Source organism: Cynocephalus volans, chromosome 4 (genome assembly GCF_027409185.1).
Source record: "Cynocephalus volans isolate mCynVol1 chromosome 4, mCynVol1.pri, whole genome shotgun sequence".
NCBI lineage: Eukaryota > Metazoa > Chordata > Mammalia > Dermoptera > Cynocephalidae > Cynocephalus > Cynocephalus volans.
In genome coordinates, this window is record NC_084463.1 from 14348201 (window position 1) to 14370769 (window position 22569).

A 22569-nucleotide genomic window follows, 5' to 3' on the forward strand; every position below is an offset into this window, starting at 1 on the left:
ACAGGCCACAATGGGCAGGAAGTCAAGGGATGAGCCTGAGTCAGAAAAGGGGAAAGGAGCCCTGAACACAGAGCAGTGGCCAAAGGCGAGGACTGGGGAAAAGGGTGGAGAGAAGGCACACCACACTGATCCCCACACAGCCCCTGAAATGCTGCCCCCCCAAGCCCTGCACACCCCACCAGTGCTGGTCATGCCACAGTTCTGCCACCTGTCCTCTCTATCTGGAACTCTCTTTCCTCCCTCTTTACCTGGTTACACCAACTCATTCCTCAGATTTCACCCCAAATACACCTCCTCGTGGAAACTTTCTTGGGTCTTTTTCACCAGGTAAACCCCCAGTTATGGGCTCTCACAGTACTTACCACCGTTGTAACTTTCCATTTTATTTGGGTGATTATTTGATTCATGTTTATCTCCCCTTCTAAACTGTAAGTTCCAGGAGGGCTTTGCTTTGCCCACAGTGTATCCCAGCATCTTGCATACTGTCTGGTATTGAGTAGATGCTCAATAAACATGAGTCAAATAAATGAATGATTGAATAAATATAGAGACGGATATTGAAACTTGAGCACCCTCTGTGAGAGTATGAAAATGACCCCCCAAAAGGTATTCACATCCAAATCCCTCGAACCTATCCATGTTACCCTTATGGAAGCAGAGTCTTTGCAATGTGATGAAATCAAGGACATTGAGATGGGGAGGTTATCCTGGATTATTGGGGTGAGCCCTAAATGAGATCACATATAGGCTCTTTAGAAATTTTTGTTCTAAGAGGGAAGCAGAGGGAGATTTGACATACACACAGAGGGGAAGGCAAGCAAAGGAATTTGGTAGCCACCAGAAGCTGTAAGTGGCAAGGATGGGATTCTCCCTTAGAGTCTCCAGAGGAAGTACAGCCCTGCCGGTACCTCGATTCAGCCTAGTGAGACTGATATCAGACTTCTAGTCTCCAGAGTATGAGAGAATAAACTTCTTCTGTTTTAAGCCAGCCATTTGGTGGTAATTTGTTACAGCATCCAGGGGAAACTAATACACCTTGACCTTCCTCCTCACCTTAACCACCAACCCTCCTCCCATCAGCCTTCTCCATGTCCAGACACTTCAGATTTGGGGAAGAGGGAAGAATCTAAAAAGGAAAAAATAAAGGGGGGATCCAGGAAAAAAAGAGAGGTAAGGATGAGGATAAAAAGGGCTAGAGTATGTGTGCACAGGGGGAGTGAAATCTACTCAGATGCTGGAGGCAGGGCCCAAGCTGCAGGAAGAAGACCCCTAGGTCCATGCTTCCCCCACGCTGCCCCCAATGAATACATTCAAGGGGAAGTGGGAGAGGCTGAGAGTTCTTAAGTCCTCACTCTGTCTGTCTGTCTGTTTGCCAGTTACTGGTCATGATCCCCACAGAGGAGCCAACCTATAGCCACGTGGCCCCCCCTCACTGGATTCCAGCCCCCACTGGCCTTGCAGTCCCCACGCATGTGAGCTGTGCTCCAACCTCAGTGCCTTTGCACCTGCTGTTCCCTCTGCCCAGAATGCTCTTCATCCAGATCACCACGTGGCTCATTCTTCACCTCATTCAGGTCCTTATTCTAATGTCACCTACTGGGGGAGGCCTTCCCTGCCCACCCTATTTAAAATGCGAACACCCCCCAATACCCTCTTCTCCTCCCTTACTTTATTGTTCTCTGAAGCATTTTCACTGTCTGACATACTACATACTTATCTAATTTATTGATTATTGATGTCTGTCTCTTCCTGCTAGAATGAACCCTCTACGTGGCAGTAGTTTTGTCTGCTTTGTCTGCCTAGAATGAAGCCTGGTACGTGGCAGCCATCAACAGCTATTTAAGAATAAACATTCTCAGAGGGCCTTCCTTTGGGGAAAATGGGGGTACTGGGGCGAGAGCTGTCAGGTGGGAACAGCTGGGAGCAGGATGCTAAAGTCTTTGCTTCAGAAGCCTTCCGCTGGCCCTCAGTGCCAAATGCAAACCCTGTCGGGGCATTTCTTAGGGGTTCTAGTCATTTTTGTCCCCATGGACCGCACTCCTAGGGCCTCTCCCAGGGGAAGGAGCCACACCCAAACACCTGCTAGTGGACTCCATAACTGGCTCCTTGCTCAGCAGCCTCCCAAGGAAGCTCCAGCTGGGATTGTCCCATCTGCTGCTTTTTGTCTGTAGCTGGTATGGGTAAGGGCTGAGAGAAGGAGGCAACACGATACAGTAGAATCACACAGATGTGGGCTTGAAAACCAACTGTGCCACTTACTGAGGAATGTTGGGAAAATCACATAACTTGTCTGAGACTCAGTTTCTCCCTCTGTGACATGGGAAAAGGAGACCTACCTCGTATAGGATCAGATCAAGTAATAGTAGCGCATCACCCAGCACAAGAATAAATGTTAGTTTTTCTTCCTGCATTCTTTCAGACTAAACATCCTCCAGGGCAAACGTAGTATCTTTTCTATTTTTGTACCCAGGTGCTTAACACAGTGCCTGATGCATAGTGAGTCCACAATGAATGTTTGCAGACTCGAGCTGCGGACCACAGAGGGGAGAAGTGACATGAGGAGAGTGTGGCAATTATGAACTTTGTCATCACACTGAGACCTCAGAAGAGCTGTGTTACTGACTTATGCTTTAGCATGTGGTGACCAGGGTTGTCCTGGGGAGGAAAATCAAATGGGGAGTGGGCATACAGCCCTGAGCTCAAGAACAAGTGTAATAGAAAGAGGCTAGGAGCAGGAGCCAGAAGTATCTCATTGTGTAGGTGGACAGGGAGCATGTCCTAGAACCACAGATGGGCAAGCACCCAGTCATCACATAGAAATCCTTCAATTAATTTATAAATGTGGACAAGAGTAGTGGCCGCTTATGAGAATTTCATGAATCTTAGCATATATTCACTTCAGTTTTCCAAAGTTAGGCTCAGAATTTCTGCCATTTATAACATTAAACATGAGTCACCTATTTGAAACTTCATACTGTGCATCAAAGTGTTAATAAAAAATTGTATCTATTTCTCAATATGTATTTACTTAATCAGAGAATTTGTGTGGGTTTTGAATACTTATTTACCAATTGCAGTTTTAAAAGTTTTAAGAAGTGTAAAAATGACCTCTACATATACAACACCAAAAATCTACAAAAGAAATGCTAATTTTCCTTTCATAGGTCCTGATAATTTTCCATTTTGGTTCCTTTGGTGCCCTGAGAAGAGAGGCTGGGGAAGGACAGAGGGGCAGGTGTGTGAAGATAGAAAGAGGGTTGGCTACTGGCTACCACAGACACCAGCAGGACCTTCCCCCATCAAAGTCACTCAAATGTTGGCTGGTTTAAAAGAATTTGGAAAAAGAAGGTGAGAAGAGCATTGGCTGACTTGTTCTTAAGTCCCTAAAGGTCAGATTGCCGCAGAATGAATCTGGGGGTGAGGTGTGAACCTGCCATTTTCTTGAGATAGCTCTTCCTCTCTGACTTTCATTTTCTTATAAACTATGCACACTTCGGCTCCACACCAGGACTATAGAACTTCCCTCTTCCATCCCCCTCACCCACACATGGCCTGCTGGACACATGTGCGTGCTCACCATTCACTGTCGCTGGCTGATCTCCAGTTACCATTTCTTGTATTTGTCATTAGTTCTGTGAAAAAGGAAAGACTGTGCTTCTGGCATGTCCTGGAGAGAGCACTGGAATAGCAGCAGGGGGACAGATGAGTTGAGCTCCACACAAAGATTCTGGGATTCCATGGGGCAGTGAGACCTCTGGGAGCCTGGGGACAAGGAGAAGAGATGTCTGGCTGTGAGCTGCTCAAGATATGCTTGGCCCAGCAGTAAGCAGAAAGGACACCCCATCTGTAGGAAAAGCAGCAACATGAGCACTAATACCTACATGTGTATAACATCTCGGAGTATACAGAACACTTAGATCTAAGCTGGTCCTTCTCACACCAATTGAGGTTATATTACAGACATAAATCCTCTGAAAGAAAGTGAGCCTGATAAGGCCAGCATCGGACAAATTTTTGCATTCCACCCTGCCTAGACAAGGGTACTTAATAAATGTTTGCTTACATTAATCTTCTAAACAACCCTGATATATTGGAAGAAGTGGTATCTTCATTTCACAGCTAGGAAATCTGAGACCTGGGGAATTCGTGACATGCCCAAAGTTACAGACGACAACTAAGACCCAGGGCTTGAAGCCACGTCTTGAGTCTTCCCATGGAGCACTCTTGCTGTTACCAGAGGTATGGAGGACACAGACCTTTAAGTCTTCAAAGCTAAGAAACTGTAATTCAAGGCATTACAAGCAATTTCTGCTTGACAGAGTAGTGACTGAGATTTAGGTGCAAGCCTCCCGCTGTCCTGGATGAACCTTCCTGGTCATGTCTGTACACAGAGAGTTGCACTTTGTTTGGGCAAAAGTCCTGAACATTTGTAATAGGTTCACAGCAGATGCTGCAGACCGTGGTGTTACAGGTTTTCTTTAGCAATGCCAGTTATCTCCTTGGTGGAACCATGCCCCTGAGAAGTTAGAGAAATGTTTCCCTAAGTCTGTGTTTAGACTGTCTGTATTAGTCAGGGTTCTCCAGAGAGACAGAACCAATAGGATATGTTATAAATATATGAAAGGTGATTTATTAGGGGAATTAGCTCACACGATGAACTAAAGAAGTCCCATGATAGGCCATCTGCAAACTGGATACCGGTAGCGTGGCTCAGTCCAAAGGCCTCAAAACCAGAGAAGCTGATAGTGCCATGGGTGTAGGTCCCAGAACCCAAAGCTGAATAGTCTCAAGCTCTGATGCCCACGGACAGGAGAGAAGAGTGTATCCTAGCTCCAGCAGACAGAGAGAGTGATTCACCTTTTTTCTCCATTTTTTGTTCTCTCTGGGCCCACAGCAGATTGGATGGTTCTCACGTTGAGGGCAGGTCTTTTCCACCCAGTACACTCAGGATCTCATGCTAATTTCTGCTGGAAATACACTCACGGACACACTTAAAAAAATAGCTTTACCAGGTTTCTAGGTATTCCTTAAGCTAATCAATTTGACACCTAGAATTAACCTTCACATGGTCTCATACCTGAAAATCATTGCTCTTTGCCCAGCTACTGTTCAAGGACCAGGAGCTCAGATGATGGCAGGAAGAGCAGGCAGCTCCAGTCTCTTCCCCTCTGTGGAGGAATCACTGAGTGAAGGCCCTAGATTAGCCTGACATGCCACTGTCTGGGACCCACAGCCACTCTCTCACCTGTGCTGTTATTTAAGGCTAAGGCTGACTTATGTTGGCTGCTGGAGCCAGACATACCTTCAGGGTGGGGCTAGGAATTTCCCTTGAAGGATACTGATATTCCTGTTGTGGAAAAAAAAAGTGATCTTTGGGCAGGGGAAGAAAGACTCTTCCTCTCTCTGTGGGCAAGAAAGGTGTTCAGAGAGGCCTGGAGATTTCCACTTAGCTGGCGTCTCCCCACAACGAAGACTGCCAGAAGCTTAAGGAGGGTTTGCAGAATGAGGCTGAGCTGGTGGGTGCTCTGAGCAGCTACTTCTTGAAGCAGTTGTAACCAACTATCTCTCTTTGTTATTTAAGAACTTCTACAGCATCTTAAATATAAAGGGCCTGTGCCCATACTGGAAGCCACCAGCTGCAGCCCTGAGGCCACCATTGCAAGACACTGAAAGGTGTGCTGCGAGCCCACCAGAATGACTCTGGGAATGGACTTTCTGCATTCCTGGGATGGGGGCTCTGACTTTTGTGATCTTAGAATTAAGGGGAGTACAACCAATACATTCCAATCAAAATTTTTTAAAAAAGAATTAAGGAGAAATGACACCCTTAAAAACTGGAGAAGTCAAGGCCATCTGACTACAGAAGGAAGATAACTGTTTCTTGAAATGACTTGGGATACTTCTGTCAATGTTCTGTTCTAACCTCTTGCATCCCAAGTTCACAAAGCAATGACAATGGACTAGGTCCACATCCTACCTGACAAGATGATTTTCTTAAAAATCACCCTGGTGGAGGGAGGTGTTGTAGGTACAGTCAAAGGCCCGGTTTGTCCTGGGGTGGTGTGTGGGACTTAGTGCAGACACAGCCTGGAGAGAGGCCAAACAAATCCAGGTGAGGGGAGGAAGGGCTGGCTCCCTCCAGGCAGTATGAGGCAGTTTCTACTGAATACTTCTCCTGCTCACACCCTCCCCCCCTCATCTAGGGAGCCTTTATCAGTTGTCAGAACACATTTGTATCCAGCCTACAGCAGCACAGGAAGGTTACAATGATTCCAGTCTTGCCAATGGCTAATAGAAGGGACTGGTCTAAGGGCACTCAGGGCGTAACAGCCAAGCTGTGGCTAGAAGTCGGTTTCCTGTTTCAGAGGCCCATGGGTTCCTCCCACCTTGGGCACTGACCAACAAGTGTCCCAGGTAGTTTCCATGAGTGAGAAGGCTTTTAACCCCAGCTCTGCTGATTCAAGGGAACAAGCAGAGGAGGTCCACCATCTGGGAGATCAGCATTTCTTTCTCTTCCCTCTAAGTTGATGGGCATGATAACCTTACACTGTCTTCGTAGTTCCACAAACATAGCTGCTATGGCCTGACAGGCAGAGAGTTGAATTTCGATCTGGACACCAAGGTTTTGATTCTGCCACTAACTAGGTGAGTCACCCTGGCTAGTCACCTCCATGCTCTGGGTTTCCTTTTCTATTTAAAATGCAAATCTGCCGTGTCCCTCTCCTGCTCAAAACCCTTCAAGGATATCTGTCATTCACCCAGCTAAAGTTCAAGCAACTCCTTATTCAAGCCACAGAGCCATTGTTCAAACCAAGTAGACAGAAACATTCAGAAGAGGGTCTGTCCCTTCTGAGCTCTTTTATACTCAGCCAGGAGGCAGTCAAGCAGACAGTGGAGGGATGTGGGCATTAATTGGGTTCCGTAGACCACAGCCAGAAGGCTCCTCCTGGGCTGGGGCTGGGCTGAGCTAGTCCACCCTGCTCCTTGGTGGGCCCCTTACCTTGCATCTGCGATTCTCCTTGACACAACGACTACCCAGTTTCCCAGGCAGCTTCCTTCTCTCTGTCACCTTCTCGGGGCTAGTTCCCTCTAGGTCTCTCTCCCTGTTATGTGTAGCACTGACACAGTGATCACAAGGCCTGGGACTTCCCTAATCCAAGGACATAAACTGCAAGCTGTGCCTCTTACCACACTCAAGCACAGGCTTCCTACCCGTTGAGATGCCCACCCTACCCCCAGTGATGCCCATTCAGAAGCCTCATCCTGAAGGCCAAGATGAAGTAAAGTGAAAACGAGACAATGGAACTATCCAGATCTCAAGATTTGCCCTAAAAATTTCCCAGTGTGGCCAGGGAGGCAAGACGTCCACCCAGCTCTGCCCACAGGCTCCCTGGGCCTTGCCACATCCCTCCACCCTCTACGACACTGTCTCAGCCCTGAGCTGTTCCTCGTCCCCCGGCCCCACTCTCTCTTTCTCTCTCTCAACTCACTTGACATCTGTCTATTGCAAGAACTCTCCCAGGACTGGAAAGGGCATTGTTCCCATGGTGGTAAAAACATGAGCTCCGGAGTTAAACAGACCGGGGATAAACTCTTCTCTCTGCTACTTACTGACTGAGTGACGTGGGCAAATGACTTAGTCTCTGATCTCATTTCCCCATCTGCAAAACATTGACAATGATGTCCATCTCACTAGGGGGTTATAAGGACAAAATGAGACATTTGCAGATTAATCAGGGTAGTTAACACCAGGTGCTATAGCAAAAATCCCCAAATCTCAGTGGCTTGAACATGGGTTCCCTCCTTACTCTAGTCACAGGCTGATGCAGATTGGGTGTCTTTCCTGCACAGCTCTCTGCCAATAGGGGATACTGGGACCCAAGTTCCTTTTATCCCTTTGGAGTCCTCCACTGGACCCCCCTGCCGATGGCTGGCAGAGTGGCAAAGACAGAATTAGAGGCCAGGCCTGGACATGGCACCATCAATTCAACTTCACATTGGTTAAAACCCAGTTACATATTCCACCTAACTGCAAGAAGACTGGGAAATATAACTGCCTCGTGTGCCCAGGAAGAAGAATGGGATTGCTATGCCTCTGGCCAGTGTGGCCAGCCACAACATGTATTCAGCATAGCGCCTGGTACTTCATAAGAGCTCAATAAACAGAAGATACTATTATAATTACTTTCTATCATCTATCCCAGTACCAGTGTGAATACCAGAAATCACTGAACTGTAGGGTGGGCTTTTCAGAACATTGAGAGTGAGTAATAATACAAAACAAAACAAACATGAATTTCTTTTTTCCTTAAGGTATGGTAATCATGTGCCTGACATAAGTCCTATTCTGGGTGCTCTCTGTGACGCAGCAGGATACATCAGAACTGCCTGCATTTGAATGCTGGCTCTGCCCTGAGCAAGGTATTCAGCTATGTCAGCCATTGAGGTTTTCTCATCTTAAAACAGGAATGCCAACTTATCCACTTTATGGGGTTCTTAAAAAATGCCATCTTCCCTCATCGCCACATCCTTCAGCTCCACTTATCTCTGTCTGAAACCCCTCCCTATTTTCTCTTCACTTAACTACATCCTACTCCTCCTTCAAGTCTCAGCTTAGATGTCACCTCCTCCCTTAGAAATCTTCCCTATCCTCCCAGTGTGATAGAGTACATATGACCTTTGTCCCCACATTAACCTGCACTTTCCTTCCCATAACACTTAACACTGCATATTAAAATCTCTGCTGACTTTCTGTGTCTAGCTAGACTGCTTCTTGGGGGAAGGGACCATGCTTTCACTGCCTTTTTACTCCCAGCTTCAGCACAGTGCCTGCCCCATAGTGAGTGTGCAGTGACAGTGGTCATATAAATGAATTAAGAATCCTGATCTTCCTTCAAAATGTAATAGGGTAAGACTTTTAAACTCTTATAAATTAACAAAAAACTACAAGTAAAGACAAGTTCAGGAAGAAACATCACAGGTCAGTGGGAACTAAGAAGTCCCTTCAGAAGGCAGCCACACCCTTGTGTCATGCCTGGGTACTCCCAAGCAATTGCCATCTTAATTTCTCAGCTGAGCAACGGAGAATGCAAAAAAAACATCCTCACACATTAAAAAAAAAAACTCTGGGGCTCTCCCTCCCAGCTGATCTGAGGGTATAACATGAGTTGTCCCCTGAGGGTGGCCCTGAGTGACTATGTGTCCTAGTGGGCCTGTGGATAGCACTCTTCATACCAGCTATGTGGTGTACTCCTGGCCTTGACTGACTATCAAGAGTAAAGCCTTTCTAATCTTAATGTAGACCCTCAAATACAAGATGGGACCTCCCCCCCAACTCTCACCCCCAGCCAAGTTGGCACACTCTCAGTGCAGGCCACTGGGCAGAGAGACCCCTACTCCGAAAATGTTTAAACAGAGTTTACATCTCTACAAACACCCTATAGGGATAATGCCTCACTAACTCCTATGCCAAGCACACAGTGCTAATGTCACACATACCCAAGTTAGGGCCCCTTTCTCAAAAACTACTGTGGATAAGGCCTTCAGTGTGGGCACTGGGTACTGACAGGAACTTCCCAGGAGCAGGGAGAGCTTGGTGACCACAACCCCAGCCTGGAAATGTCCTGAGCCCCCCTTCTTTGGTCCCTGTACTCCCTGAAAACAAGGGAAGGCCTCGGTGGACACACACTGTCCCAATAAACTCACAAGCACATGCTAAACACCACAGTTGAATCCAAATCCAGACAGACTTATCACTGCAAATCAGATATGACTGGAAGCACCTACACACACGCACACACACACACTCTGAAGCAGGTGTCTCCCTCCAATAAAAAGTGAGGTGGACAATGTTTGTTGCCCAAGCCTTACACCTTCGGTGCACCAGATGAGCCAAGTGACACAGAGATGTGTGATTGAGAATGTGCTTGAGTCCTCCAGCAGCGCTATCACCCAGCAGAAAAATAGCTCTGCACATGAAATTTGAAGCAAGCAAGGGAAACCAATAAGGGCTGGGAGAGGTCATGGACACCCCTCCAAAACTATTTAGTCAGGTAGGGGACTGCCTAGTCTACGGCTGGTTTAGCTCAGAGCCCTACACGGAGGTCCTAGGGTAACACCAGGACTCACGTACATGTCCTCGCACACCTGCCCTCAGCTCCTGGGACGATCACCTTCTCCAACTCGAAGAGGCCGCAGCCACAGCTCTAATTTCAAGCCTGTTCACCTAGTAAAATCAGCTCCGACACCCTCACCCCACCTTCCGCACCCAAAGGGTCCAGGGTATTCCTCTCCATCTGCGCTCCGACACCCCCCCGCCCCCATGCACATACACAAACACAGCCGGCCAGGCTTCCCGGACCGCTCTGACCCGATGGCGCTGGGAGCCAAGGGGCGAGGGAGAGGGGAGAAGTGGCCGGAGCCTCGCTTCCAGCCGGGACAGTCGCGCGCCGACCCTTCCAGCCGTCCGGTTCAGTGCCCGGCGCCAGGTAGCCGGCAGGACCCCGGCTCCGGACGCCGCGGTCCGGGGGGCGGGGCGTGTCCAGGCCCCGCCCCGTGACGTCAGCCCCGCGGGGCGCGGGCGGGGCGGGCGGCCGGAGGTTTCAGTCTCAACCCCGCGGAGCAGCGGCCGGTGGCGCTGGCCGGCTCCGGCTCTGGACGATGCGGCGCGCCCAGGATGCTGCTGCGCCTGGTGGTATCGCTGGCCGCGCTCCTCAGCCTGCGCCTCGGCTCGGGCGCGCACGGTAAGACTCCGGGACCCGGTTCTGCCCTCTCCACGCCCGCCCCGCTGGGCTGTGTGGGGTCGCCAGACTCGACTCCGAAGCGTCCTCAATTCTCCATTAAAATTCTACATTCCCCGAGAACCCCGTCTGGCTGGCCCCCTGGGGAGAGGGGCGCCCATTACCTCCTCTGTCTCCGGCTGGGGCTCCCCATTCTGGCAAGACTGGGTCTCAGGCTCACCTTTGGTGGTAGTGGAAGAGGCTGATGGGGAATGGGGGGTGGACAGAGAAGTATGTGCAAGACCAGTAGCTCCGCTCCTCCCCACCGATTCATCAGCCACCATAAATTTAGCTCTGGCTTTTTTGCTGTCCTGGTTCAAATAATGGGACTGCTTGTCCCCCTGGGGAATGATTTTGATCTTCCGACTCTCCCTTCCCTAACCTAGCCCTCCAATTAACTTCTTTCTGCCCCTGTCCCATCTCACCTCCATCCCCGCCCTTGTACCCCACCCTCACCAGTCACCCCCTCCCTGCTCCGTCTTTAGCCCCCAGCTCACTCCCACTGCCACCTGCCTTGCTCCTTCTTTATCCCTTGTCCTTAGCTCAGGCTCCTAACCCAGCCAGCTCTCCTGGAAAGCTTCTGCAAGGAGAAGAGTAAACCCCAGAGAGAGAGAGAGAGAATGAGAGGGCCTGGAGTTGGAGGGGACTGAGAGCAGAGACAGGGTGAGCAAGGACAAAAACCACTTCTACATGACGCCGAAATACAAAGTAAAACATGCAATCAGCCACTCACATGATCGAAAGCTGAGTTGGGGATATGCAGCCCGAACACCACAAAGACTGGCTGCACTTTTCACTTTCCATCTAATGTTTTGAAATCGAGACACAGACTTGAGGATCAAAGACAGTATATGAAAGAAAGTTAAGAGACACAGACGGATGTATTTTCTGTATAGGTGAGAATGACAGAGTCAGAAGAAAAAGGAGTATGATTAGAGAGATGGTGACAGGTAGGAGCAAGTGAAGTAGTAGCAGAGTTGATTTCAAAAGGAGAGATGTTAAGGGATCAAGGAGGTGAGAAGGGGAACCAAGTGGTTATTCGTCTTGCACATACTTCATTCTCCTTATCAGGAAGACTCTTTAAAAAGGTGTGTTTATTGCACTCTTAACTAACAGTGAGGTTAAATAATCTGCCCAGAATCACACTGGCAAATGCTGGTTTGAGGTTCCTGAAATGGGTGTTTCCCATCAAGTGGTGTGTGTTGGAGACAAAGGGGATGGAGTGGAGATAGGGATTGGTATTTAGTATCTCACCTTGGAGCCAAGTGTGCTAGCTCTTTGTGGAGATGTCCTCAACCCAGTCTAGAACCAGAGCTGGTTCATTCTGTCTGTTTTCACCCAGCCTGAGGTTGGGTGTCTGCATATAGGTAAAGCCTTTCTGGAAGCTAGGGAATGGGCAAGCTTGGGAAGCCCAGGAGACCTGTGAAGAGCAACAGGCAGATGTCAACAAGCAGGGTATCTGTGTACCCAAAGAATCTCAGAGAGGTGACCTTGGGCTGGAGCCAGGGCTGGGGCCAGAGTGGGGACCAGGTGTAAGGATGGGGGGGACCAGCCTGGGGATGGTACTGGAGCAGGGACATAGACTGGGCAGAGCCAGGGACTAGCTCATCTGAGAGCTCATTGCCGACATGCCTTAGCCCTCATCTTGGCTCTTTTCAGCCACTGCTGAGGCTTCTGATCACAAACAGCACAAGACACAACACTAGTTCTGCAATCAGACATGTCTGGATTCAAGTCTTCACTCTGCCCCTTACTAGCTCTATTGGCCTTGAGCAAGTCACTTAAACTCTCTGAGCCTCCATTTATCCTTTGGTAAAATTGGGGTAATAAATGCCTACCATGTAGAGCTGTTGTGATAGTTAAATGAAACATGTAACATAGTTGGCACAGTGCTCATCTCATCGTACAGTACTCAGTAAATGGGAGCTGTTATAATTCTTCTCATCAGCACCATCCTTGTCCCTGGGGGTGGGCTCTGCTAGCTCTGGTACTGACACCCTTCTCCCTGGGGACAGAACTGCCCAGACCTCCATCTGTGTGGTTTGAAGCAGAATTCTTCCACCACGTCATCCACTGGATGCCCATCCAGAATCAATCTAAAAATACCTACTATGAAGTGGCACTTATGAGGTAAGAAAAGGGAAGGGAGGAGGGAGGTGGGTGAGCGAGTGCGTGGGTCCCTCCTGTTCTCCTGAACTGAGACCAGTAGGGACCCTAACACAAATCCATCAGTTGACAAGTACTGATTGAGTCTCACATGTGTTGAGCAATGTGCTGGGAGTTCTGGGGTGAGAAGACCAAGGTATTTATTGCCTTTGCCCTCAAGTCTTTTCCATATTACTGGAAAAAGCAGGAAAAACATCCACAATATAGTTGGAGAACAGGGAAACCCTAAAGACTGCAAATGTGATTGGAAGAAGGGAGAAATTAGGCTGTGCTGCAGGGGATAGTCTTTCTGAAGGAGCTGGACCTTGAGCTACTTGTATTCCCATCTAAGAGTCTTCTAGACTACAGTGAAATTGGTACTGGATACCAGAACCAAGGGAGGAGACCTGCTTGCAATGAAATGCCCTGGACTAGAGGAAATACCCTGAGGGCTGTAACCAGTTTCTCCCATTATGGGAGTTTTCTCCCCTGGCCTCTCGCTTCCCTCTTAAAGGAGATAGGTTTGAGTACAAGTTCCTCTCCCAGTGCCCACCCTGCTTTCTCCTCAGGTATGGAAAAGAGCTCTGGAAGACCATTCCCAACTGTAGCCAGACCCTGGCACAGTCCTGTGATCTCACCACGGTGACCCTGGACTTGTACCACAGCAATGGTTACCGGGCCAAAGTCCGGGCAGTGGACGGCATCCAGCACTCCAATTGGACCTTGGCCAGCACCCGCTTCTCTAGGGATGAAGGTGCTTTTCCTCCCCTGGAACTAGAACATGGCTTTTGAAGTCTCTTCCAGCCAGAAACTCTAGTCTAGAGCTTTTCTCTCTGCTCCCATAGAGCTTGCCATGTCACCCAAGCTTCCTGTCTGGGAAACTAGTTGCCCAAACAAGCCCGAGTAGGGACTCTGGAGATAGTTAGGTGAAAATAGCCAAAGTCGTCTGAGATTTAAAAGGGAACTGGAGTTGTTTATGCTACAGAAGAGAGGTCTTGGGGTGGGTCAAGGCCGCTGAGTCACACGGGCCAGGCCTGTGAACTTGTAGGGTTCAAGGGGAGGAAGCGAATCTGTAAATACTCAGCATGGGGCAGCAAGCCTTGGGCAGAATTTGGATGAGGCCTTGCCGCCTTTAGGGGTGAAATTTCAGAGGTCATCCCTTTGGAGTAGAGAGGTCACTACTGAAGACAAGTTGGGAACCTCTCTGGAGAGGTAAGAGAAAAGGATAAGCCCTGAACTCAATGGGACCCTTCCATTCCTCAGACTGGGATTGAGCATGTTCTGTATGCAGGGTGAGCTAGCTCTGCAGGATTCAGAATCAGAGCCGAGGGGCCGGCCCGTGGCTCACTCGGGAGAGTGTGGTGCTGATTACACTAAGGCCATGGGTTAGGATCCCATATAGGGATGGCGGTTGCTCAATGGTTTGCTGACAACACCAAGTCAAGGGTTAAGATCCCCTTACCGGTCATCTTTTAAAAAAAAAAGAATCAGAGCCGATGGTCTAGGAGGTCATTGTCTCCCAAATGCCTGCCCACAGGCTGGTGCTCAGCTGGCTGCAGACACGTTTCCTAAGGAGTGTGTTGAAAATATATATCTCCAGGTCCCAGCCTGAGATATTCAGATTCATTGTGTCTTGAGTGGGCCCAGGTTGTCTGTATTTTTAATGCACTCCAAAGAAATCCTAATGTTCTGCTATGGCCCAGATTTTAGGGTGGGTAAAGCTTGACCCTGGAGGCAAGTCATGGGCAGGATGCCCAGGCCCTCCACAGCTCTCAGGCCTCATGGTTTCGCCTTCCCACTCAGTGACTCTGACAGTTGGCAGCGTGAAACTAGAGATGCAGAATGGCTTCATCTTTGGGACGATCCAGCCACCCAGGCCTAAGATGGCCCCTGTGGGCGACACATATGAAAGCATCTTCAGTCATTTCCGCGAGTACGAGGTTGCTATTCGCAAGGTGCCGGGAAACTATACGGTATGGGGTTCCCCAAAGCTGCAGGGCCAGGGCTCTCCCAGCTTCCCCGTTCCCTGGGCTGGAGCAGCTTTTGTGTACCAGTGGGGAATTCTGCTGACAGAGGAGAGGGAGGTCCTGGGGGGCACAGGAGAGAGGTGAGATGACCTCAGCCCTCAAACCTGTGCTCCTTTGAGATGGTGGGGAAGACACTGCCTACTGTGTGTCGGGTGCCACATGTGGCATGCTACAGCTAATGTTTTTGATCTCTTCACAGTGAATATTTTATTGCATTTTATAGATGAGGAAATGAGGCTCCAAAAGGCTATGTAACTTACCCAAGGACACCCCTGTAAGTGGGATGTCTGGAACCTGCAAAATCCATCCTCTTTCCTCTCTACCACAGTTTATTCTATTCCCTTCAGGAAAGATCTTCAGCTTCTATAAAATACTCCCTTTTCTCTTTTAATACAAAATAAGTTCTGGTAGTGAGAGAGACTGGACTGCATTGATAATCACAGGGTTTGTTATCTTAGAAAAAAGACCACGGGGGTTGGCTGCAGTCATCTCTAGAGGTCCCTCCAGCTCTCAGCTTCTGTGTGCCATGAAATAAGAGGATTTTTTTTTCATTGCTGTTGTCATTTTCATTTCAGTTCACAAACCAGAAGGTAAATCATGAAAGCTTCAGTCTCCCAATCTCCGGAGAGGTGGGAGAGTTCTGTGTCAGGGTGAAGCCATCTGTCGGCTCCCGAATTAACAAGGCAGCATGGTCCAAAGAGGAATGCATTGTCCTCACCAAGCAGCAGTGTGAGTCGGTCAGGGCTGCAGGGAGGGGAGGGAGGCTGGAAGGGCCTGTGCAGTCCAAAAAGTAACTGTTCTGGGCTGCTGGCTCCAGGCACTGTTAGGCTCTGCCCCATGTAGCTCTCCAATCTCGGCACAGGGCCTGTTGTCTCCGTTTTAGAGATGAGGGAATGGAGGCTCAGTACAAGCAACTGCCCAGGGTCATGCAGCTTGGGCATGGAAGCAAAACCAGGTCTACTGATTCTGGGACCTTCCACTTGAGCACAGCTACGTTTCCCAGGACCTCTCCCCAACCAGGCCACCCTCAGTCAGCCATGCTAGTTCCTCTTCATTGCCGTCCTCTGCTGTCCTACCTCAGAGCCAGGGATACAAAGGGCTTCTTCTTACATCCCAGCCCCCACCCCAGAGGAAGCAGAACTGAATTGACTCCTTGCCAGAGCTGCTAAAGTCAGCAAACACTGCCCAGGCTCTCGGCCACTGCCCAGTGGTGGGAGGGGAGAGGATGTAGGCTGTGAAGGCCATGGTCCTGCCTGTGAGGCTCTTGCAGTCTGCTGAGGACACAGAGTATGCTCAGAGGAAGCCATAACTAGCAACTCAAGACAGCATTCATCAAGTGCCCGAGGAAGCATGCCAACACTCAGTGCTCTGCCAGTGCCCAGTCAGGTGTGGACAGAGTCCAGCAAAGACAAGAGATTCCTTAGAGACCTACAATAACTTCCAGTTTACAAAGGTCACTCAGCAGCTCGTTGTCATTTAAGTCTCACCATAGGGTAAGGCACAAACTATATTAGGTGGCCTTAAGAACTTTTTTATACATTCATTCATTGATATAAGAAGTAGTTTTGCTCAAATCTCAGCTTTACCATGTATCACTTAGGAAATATAGGACCTTGGGCAAGTTACTTAACTTCTGTGTGCCTCAGGATCCTAACCTGTAAAAATGGGGATGATGATAGTATTTATCTCCTAACGTTGTTTTAAGGATCAGATGATATAAGTAGATTACTTGGTACATGATAAGTGCCATGTACTGCACAACCACCTTATGAGGTAGGTACTATAATTTTTCCCATTTTATAGATGAACAAACCAAGGCTCAGAGAGATCAAATAATTTGTCCACAGTCCCACAGCTAGTAAGTGATGAAGCTGGGATTCAAGCCCAGGTCTAGCTGTCCCCAGAGCCTCTGTTCTCACCTGCTGTCCCATCCTGCCTCATTCACAGTTCTGCTTGCAGAGATGTGTGCAGAGAGCTGGGAGCAGAGACAGTATGTGTACCAAGGGATCCTCAGGGCAGGGGTTAGAAGGCCAGGCAGGGATTGTTGCAGGATTCTAGACATATCTAGGGCTGTGGCCTAGAGGTTGCCTGATGGGGATAGCCTGGGCCCACCCACTAAGTGGTTCCTGAGAGTAGCTGAGGGATCTTGGGACTGTCCCTTCATGTTCTGTGGTACCAGGTCACAAACATATCTCTCTGGGCCTGCAGATTTCACCGTGACCAACCTCAGCATGTTCTTTGCCTTCCTTGTGCTGCTCTGCGGAGCCCTGGCCTACTGCCTGACCCTCCACCTGTATGTGCAGCGTCGGGGGAAGCTGCCTGCTGTCCTGGTGAGTCTCGCAGGGAGTCCGCTGGCCCATCCTTCCCAGCCACACCAGAGCTCTGGGAGGGCAGGGAGCTCCTTCTCTCCCAACAGCACATTCTCTCAGCTTGCCTCCACACTCAGCCCTGCCATTATCCAGAGGCACCATCATCAAGCACTGTGGGGATAGGGAGGGCTGAATGCAAAGCACAGTCCTGAGAATGTTAGGACACAGGCTGAGTAATCACAAACTGCAGTGGCCACGAGTCGTTTTGTGATGATCCACTGATAACTAGCCATGGGCCAGCCCCTGTGCACTAGTGTCTCTGAGACAGGCACAGTTATTATCCTCCTTTTACAAGTGAGGAAACTGAGGCACAGAGAAATTGTTACATGCACAGGGTCACACAGCCAGGTAGAGTCAGGGATGGAGCCCATTTTCCCACTGCTAGGGGTGATGAGCACAGGAGAGGAAGATTGAAGGCTGGAAATGCTGGCCCTTGGGCTGCTGTCAGAGTGGGAAGGAGCAGAGTGGAGAGGCGAGGCTGAGGATGGCGGGATTTGTGGAGGAGGCTGGGACCTCCTCCCCCACCGGGGTTAACCTCTTGATACCCTATACTGATGAATGACGCATTAGTGGCAAGCCCGTCTCCAAAACTCAACTTGCAAGAATTGAGCAGCATTTCCCAAACCTCAGCCTGTCTCTGGCCTGGAGTTCAGGCTGCATCCAAGGTGACCCGCCACAGCCCCCACAGCTGGCATGACTGTGTGATGGCCAAGGACTTAGCTGGGAAGGACCCAGGGAAGCTCATAGTTGAAGGGGAACGTCCAGAGGGATCCTGAGATCTCTAGGAAAAATGAGGAGAGAGACAAAAACTCTCTGAAATTATTCTGTGTAAGAACTCCAGGTAGTTTTGGAGGAAGAAGGGGATGGGACTGCCTGTCCCAATTAGGGTCTTTGTCCAGGCAAAAAAGAACTGTGTTCCCAGCTCTAGTACCTGGGTAGAAGAATAAGAGGAGGAGACTGGAGACAGGCAGCTCCTACAGCCCTAGGGGTTTATGAAGTTCTTCCTGTGTCTAGCTGAATTGTGCAACTCCTTGCTTGCCCTTTCTCTGTGCTCCTGGGAGACTCACTTCCACAAACGTGCTCATTGGCCTGTTTAACAAGCCCTTTGAGCATGGACTATGTGCAACGCCTAGAGCTGGGCTGGTGGTGGTTTAGAGAAGAATGCACCAGAGAGCCTGCCCTCAGGGATGGGAGACTGGGACATGAGAACCAGAAAGCAGAGGTAGAGGGGAGGGTGGTCCTGGTACACAGGATGGGAAATTCTTAGTCGTGAATCAGGAGAGGCATTAGAAAGAATGAAGTAGCAATTGAGCTACAGTTACTTAGCACCTACTACGTGCAAAATGTTGTTCGAGAAGCTGATTAATGTGGCCCCTGGTCCCAAGGGGCTTGATAGACAGCCAATGTGTAAACTGTTAACTTTAATGCAAAGTAGTGAAATGGACATAGATGCAAAAATGCCAAGAGAGATGGCAAGCAACTTCCGTTTTTGTGTTCCTTCTGTACCTTGGGATCACAGAATTAACTTGTCCTTCAGGTCATGATAAATACAGCCCAATTTCCTTCATCTGATGATCACAGTCATCACTAACTTTATGAATAACTTGCAATGCACAGAGCACTCTTATCTTTATTAGTTTGTTCTCATTTGTTAGCTGGTTTGATCTGATCTTTCAACAACCGTCAAGCTAAATAGTAGTGGACAAGCAAGGGATTTCAAATCACGACAGTTGAGTACAAATTCCAGGGCTTTCTTTTTTGCCGCTGTGTGACTTTGGGCAAATTATTTAACTTCTCTGAGCTTCTGTTTTTTCCTCTAGGAAATAAAGGTAATAATACTTCCCTTACAGAATTATTGGAGCATAGAGTTCAATTCAGCACGTCTTTTTGAGTGCTTCTGTGTACCACGCTTTGTTCTTACCACTTTACATGCACTAACCACAACATAAGGAGGCACATTCTGTCATTATTTCCATTTTACAGATGAGAAACTAAAGCACAGAGAAAATACATAATCTGGCCACGGTGACAAAGCTGGTAAGAGGCAGAGCTGGGATTTGATCCCATGAAGTCTGGCTCCACAGCACACATTCCTAATCACCAAGCCATGTGACGGCATTAGGGACTCAACCAGTAAGAGCTGCATTTGAGTCATCACACACAAAGGACATGAGGGCAGTTGTGCAAGAGTGAGTTAGTAAGTCAGTCAGCAAACTTTATGAGTGCCTACTATGTGCCAGCTCAGTTTAGGCTCTGGGAACAGAGTGGCAAACAAGACTAGACAGTTTCTGCCCTCGAGGAGCTCATGTCCTTTTGGGGAGTGGGGAATGAGTGAGTGTGTGATGGTTGGGGAGGCAGAGGGAGAGCGAGAGGAAATAAATAATTATAGGAACTAAGTGCTAGGAAGAAGTAAACAAAGTTAGTGTGGAGCGAGTGGCCAGTGCACTGCTTTGGCCAGGGCAGTCAGGAAGGCCTCTCTGAAGTGGTGACATCTGAGCAGAGACCTGAGTGAGGAGGAGGACGCAGCCATGCCAAGTGCTGAGAGAAAAGCATTCAAGCAAAAGCAGCAAGTGCAAAGGCCCTGAGACAGCACCACACTTGATGTGCCCTGGGTAGAAAGAACACCAGCGTGGCTGGGGCCAAGGAGCAGAGGAGAGAGGGATTAAGTGACTTCCCTGGGGCTCTTGCAAACTAGTGGGAGCAGGTCCTTGGCTACTAGTTCTGTCCTTGTTTCATGCCCCATGCTGCAGCCACCCTGTTTGTGTGAGTCACAACTTAGGGAGTGGAGAAATTAATTTGGTGTCTCACATCCCAAATTTTTAAAAATGAAATGGGTAGGATGGGATAGAATAGAATAGACCAGAACAGGCAAGAGTATCTAATGGCACACCGGTGATAAGAATTATTTTGTGAAACTGGTCTCAGTTATTTATATACGTTATATATACCGGTTATCATGTTAGATTTGGGTCACAGTCAGAAAAGTTTGAGATGTGCTTCTAGATGGGTCTAACCTGCTCTCAGGTTTGAAAAACACTGTGGATGGAGCCACCTGAGAACTTCCGCCATTTTCAGCAGGCTGCTTTCTGCTTGTCAGTCCATCTGGGCTCGGAGAATGCAAGCTTCTTACCTACCTGGCCTGAGCCACACTGAGAACTGCATTAGGAGGAATGCTTGATTATAAAACAAAGCAGAATGTATACACTGCAGTGTAATCTGGGCTCTGCAGTCCCGTCCATTGAAGCTCCCCTCCTGGACCTGTGGCTTCACCTGGCAGCACTGGGGTGGGGTCCTGCAGGTGACCCAACCTCTCTCACTCTCCCCTCTCCTCCCCAGGTCTTTGAGAAGCCCAACCCCATCATCCCTATCAGCCAGCTTCCCTGCCCAGAGACTGAAGACACTATCCACCCCCTTGACGAGGAGGCCTTCCCGAAGGTGTTCCCAGAGCTGAGGAACTCGGACTTGCATGGCAGCACGGACAGTGGCTTTGGCAGTACCAAGCCATCTCTACAGACTGAGGAGCCCCAGTTCCTCCTCCCTGTCCTCCACCCCCAGGCCAGTAGGACTCTGGAAAAGGGAGAGTCCCCGGAGCTGGGGGACAGCTGCAGTAATGGCAGTAGCAACAGCACGGACAGTGGGATATGCTTGCAGGAGCCCAGCCTGAGCTCCAGCACAGGGCCCACCTGGGAGCAGCAGGTGGGAAGTGACAGCCAAGGCCAAGATGACAGTGGCATAGGCCTAGTCCAAAACTCTGAGAGGCAGCCTGGGGATACACAGGGTGGCTCAGCCTTGACCCATGTCAGTCCCCTGGGGCCTGAGGTGCCTGGAGAAGAAGACCCAGCCGTGGCGGCATTCCAGGGCTACCTGAAACAGATCAGATGCCCAGAGGAGAAGGCAATCAAGGCAGGCTGCCTGGAGGAAGAGTCCCCCTTGACAGATGGCCTTGGCCCCAAATTCAGGACGTGCCTGGATGCTGAGGCAGGCTGGCCTCCGCCAGTCCTGGCCAAGGGCTATTTGAAACAGGATCTCCCAGGAATGACTCTGGCTCCCTCAGAGACCATAACTGGACAGTGGAACCAACCACTTGAGGAATGGCCACTCCTGGGCTTGACCAGCTGTGGTGACCTGGGAACATCTGACTGGAGCTTTGCCCATGACCTTGCCCCTCTGGACTGTGTGGCAGCTCCAAGCGGTCTCCTAGGCAGCTTTAACGCAGACCTGGTCACCTTGCCACTGATGTCCAGCCTGCACTCGAATGAGTGACTCAGGCTAAGGGCTGCTTTTGATTCCAGCCATGCCTGCTCCCCTGCCTGGACCAAGAGGAGGGGCCCCAGAAGTCAGAAGTGAAACACAAGGCCAGTCTTCAAGCCACTGGAGCCAGCCCTTGCCAGGCTCTGCAGGGAGGAAGCAGCCATCCTGCGGAACTAGTGCAGGGTGTGTGGGTGGCATGGGCCTGTTGTGCCGAATGGGGACCTGCAGACTGGCAGAGCTGAGCAGAGCAGAGACCTTTTTACTCAGGACTCTTTTCTGTATTATAAAGGATTATTTGCTCAGGGAACCATGGGGTTTTTGGAGTTGTGGTGAGGCTGCCAGGCTGAAGTCAGCTCAGACCAAGCATTCCCCTCTTAGGCCAGCCAAGTGACAGGGCCTCTGGCAGGATGGAGGCCTGAGAGGATGGGAGCTTCAGGGCCTTGCTGCAGAGGTCATTTCTAGAGGAAAAGGATGGACCAGAGGCCAGGTTTGATCTCTGGGATGGTCACATGAAGAATCTCCCCCGGGGCTTCTGGCTCAGAATCTATCCCTCTGGTGGGACGTCTCTGGTGTCCAGCTGCAGACATCCCCCTCCTTCCAGCAGTTAGAGTAGCATCCCCCGGGGGAATACTGAGTAGCCAAGCCCCCCAGCATTCCTACCCTGCTGCCATGCTGTCTTGCCGACAGTACGAGAAACCATGGTTGTTTGTTCTGGCCAAAACTTGGCCCTTCGGGTGGCCTCTGGTCTTGGGCACCAGCTTAGGTCAGCCCAGGGAGTCCAGATGGGACCTGTGCTAGTGTTTGCTGCTGATGTCCAGCTACATACCCGGAGGACAGGGCTCCGGGCAGGGGTACCTGCTGTTGTAGTGTTCAGCCATGTGACCTCGGACCAGCCACTTCTCAGACGGCCTCAGCTTCCCCATCTGTGAAATAAGAACTCAACCTTTAGGGGGTCCTCCATGCTGGAAGTTAGCCAACCTGGCTTCTGAGGTGACATTT

The 22569-nt window shown here is 49.7% G+C and overlaps 2 protein-coding genes across 2 annotated transcripts in view; one reads left to right on the forward strand and one right to left on the reverse strand.

The window, feature by feature from the left end:
- TMPRSS13 (transmembrane serine protease 13) overlaps positions 1 to 10134 on the reverse strand; it is an 85138-nt gene extending 75004 nt beyond the window's left edge. Inside the window, exons 1-2 of the mRNA XM_063093328.1 lie at positions 10129 to 10134; positions 9499 to 9654 (exon numbers count right to left, since the gene is read on the reverse strand). Of these exons, the coding sequence (XP_062949398.1) occupies positions 9499 to 9654; positions 10129 to 10134 (162 nt within the window). The remainder of the gene's footprint in view (positions 1 to 9498; positions 9655 to 10128) is intronic.
- A 541-nt stretch (positions 10135 to 10675) lies between these two features.
- On the forward strand, positions 10676 to 21582 carry IL10RA (interleukin 10 receptor subunit alpha). The gene is made up of 7 exons (XM_063093329.1): positions 10676 to 10742; positions 12761 to 12908; positions 13493 to 13677; positions 14727 to 14896; positions 15526 to 15679; positions 17159 to 17280; positions 20656 to 21582. Exons 1-7 carry the CDS (start codon positions 10676 to 10678, stop codon positions 21580 to 21582), a joined length of 1773 nt encoding a protein of 590 aa, XP_062949399.1.
- The last annotated feature ends 987 nt before the right edge of the window (positions 21583 to 22569 follow it).

Coding starts and splice junctions, on each gene's coding strand:
- IL10RA (XM_063093329.1), top strand. CDS start 10,676: ATGCTGCTGCGCCTGGTGGTATCGCTGGCCGCGCTCCTCAGCCTGCGC. Junction 15,680..17,158: donor TGTCCTCACCAAGCAGCAGT/GTGAGTCGGTCA, acceptor CTGGGCCTGCAG/ATTTCACCGTGACCAACCTC. Junction 17,281..20,655: donor GGAAGCTGCCTGCTGTCCTG/GTGAGTCTCGCA, acceptor TCTCCTCCCCAG/GTCTTTGAGAAGCCCAACCC.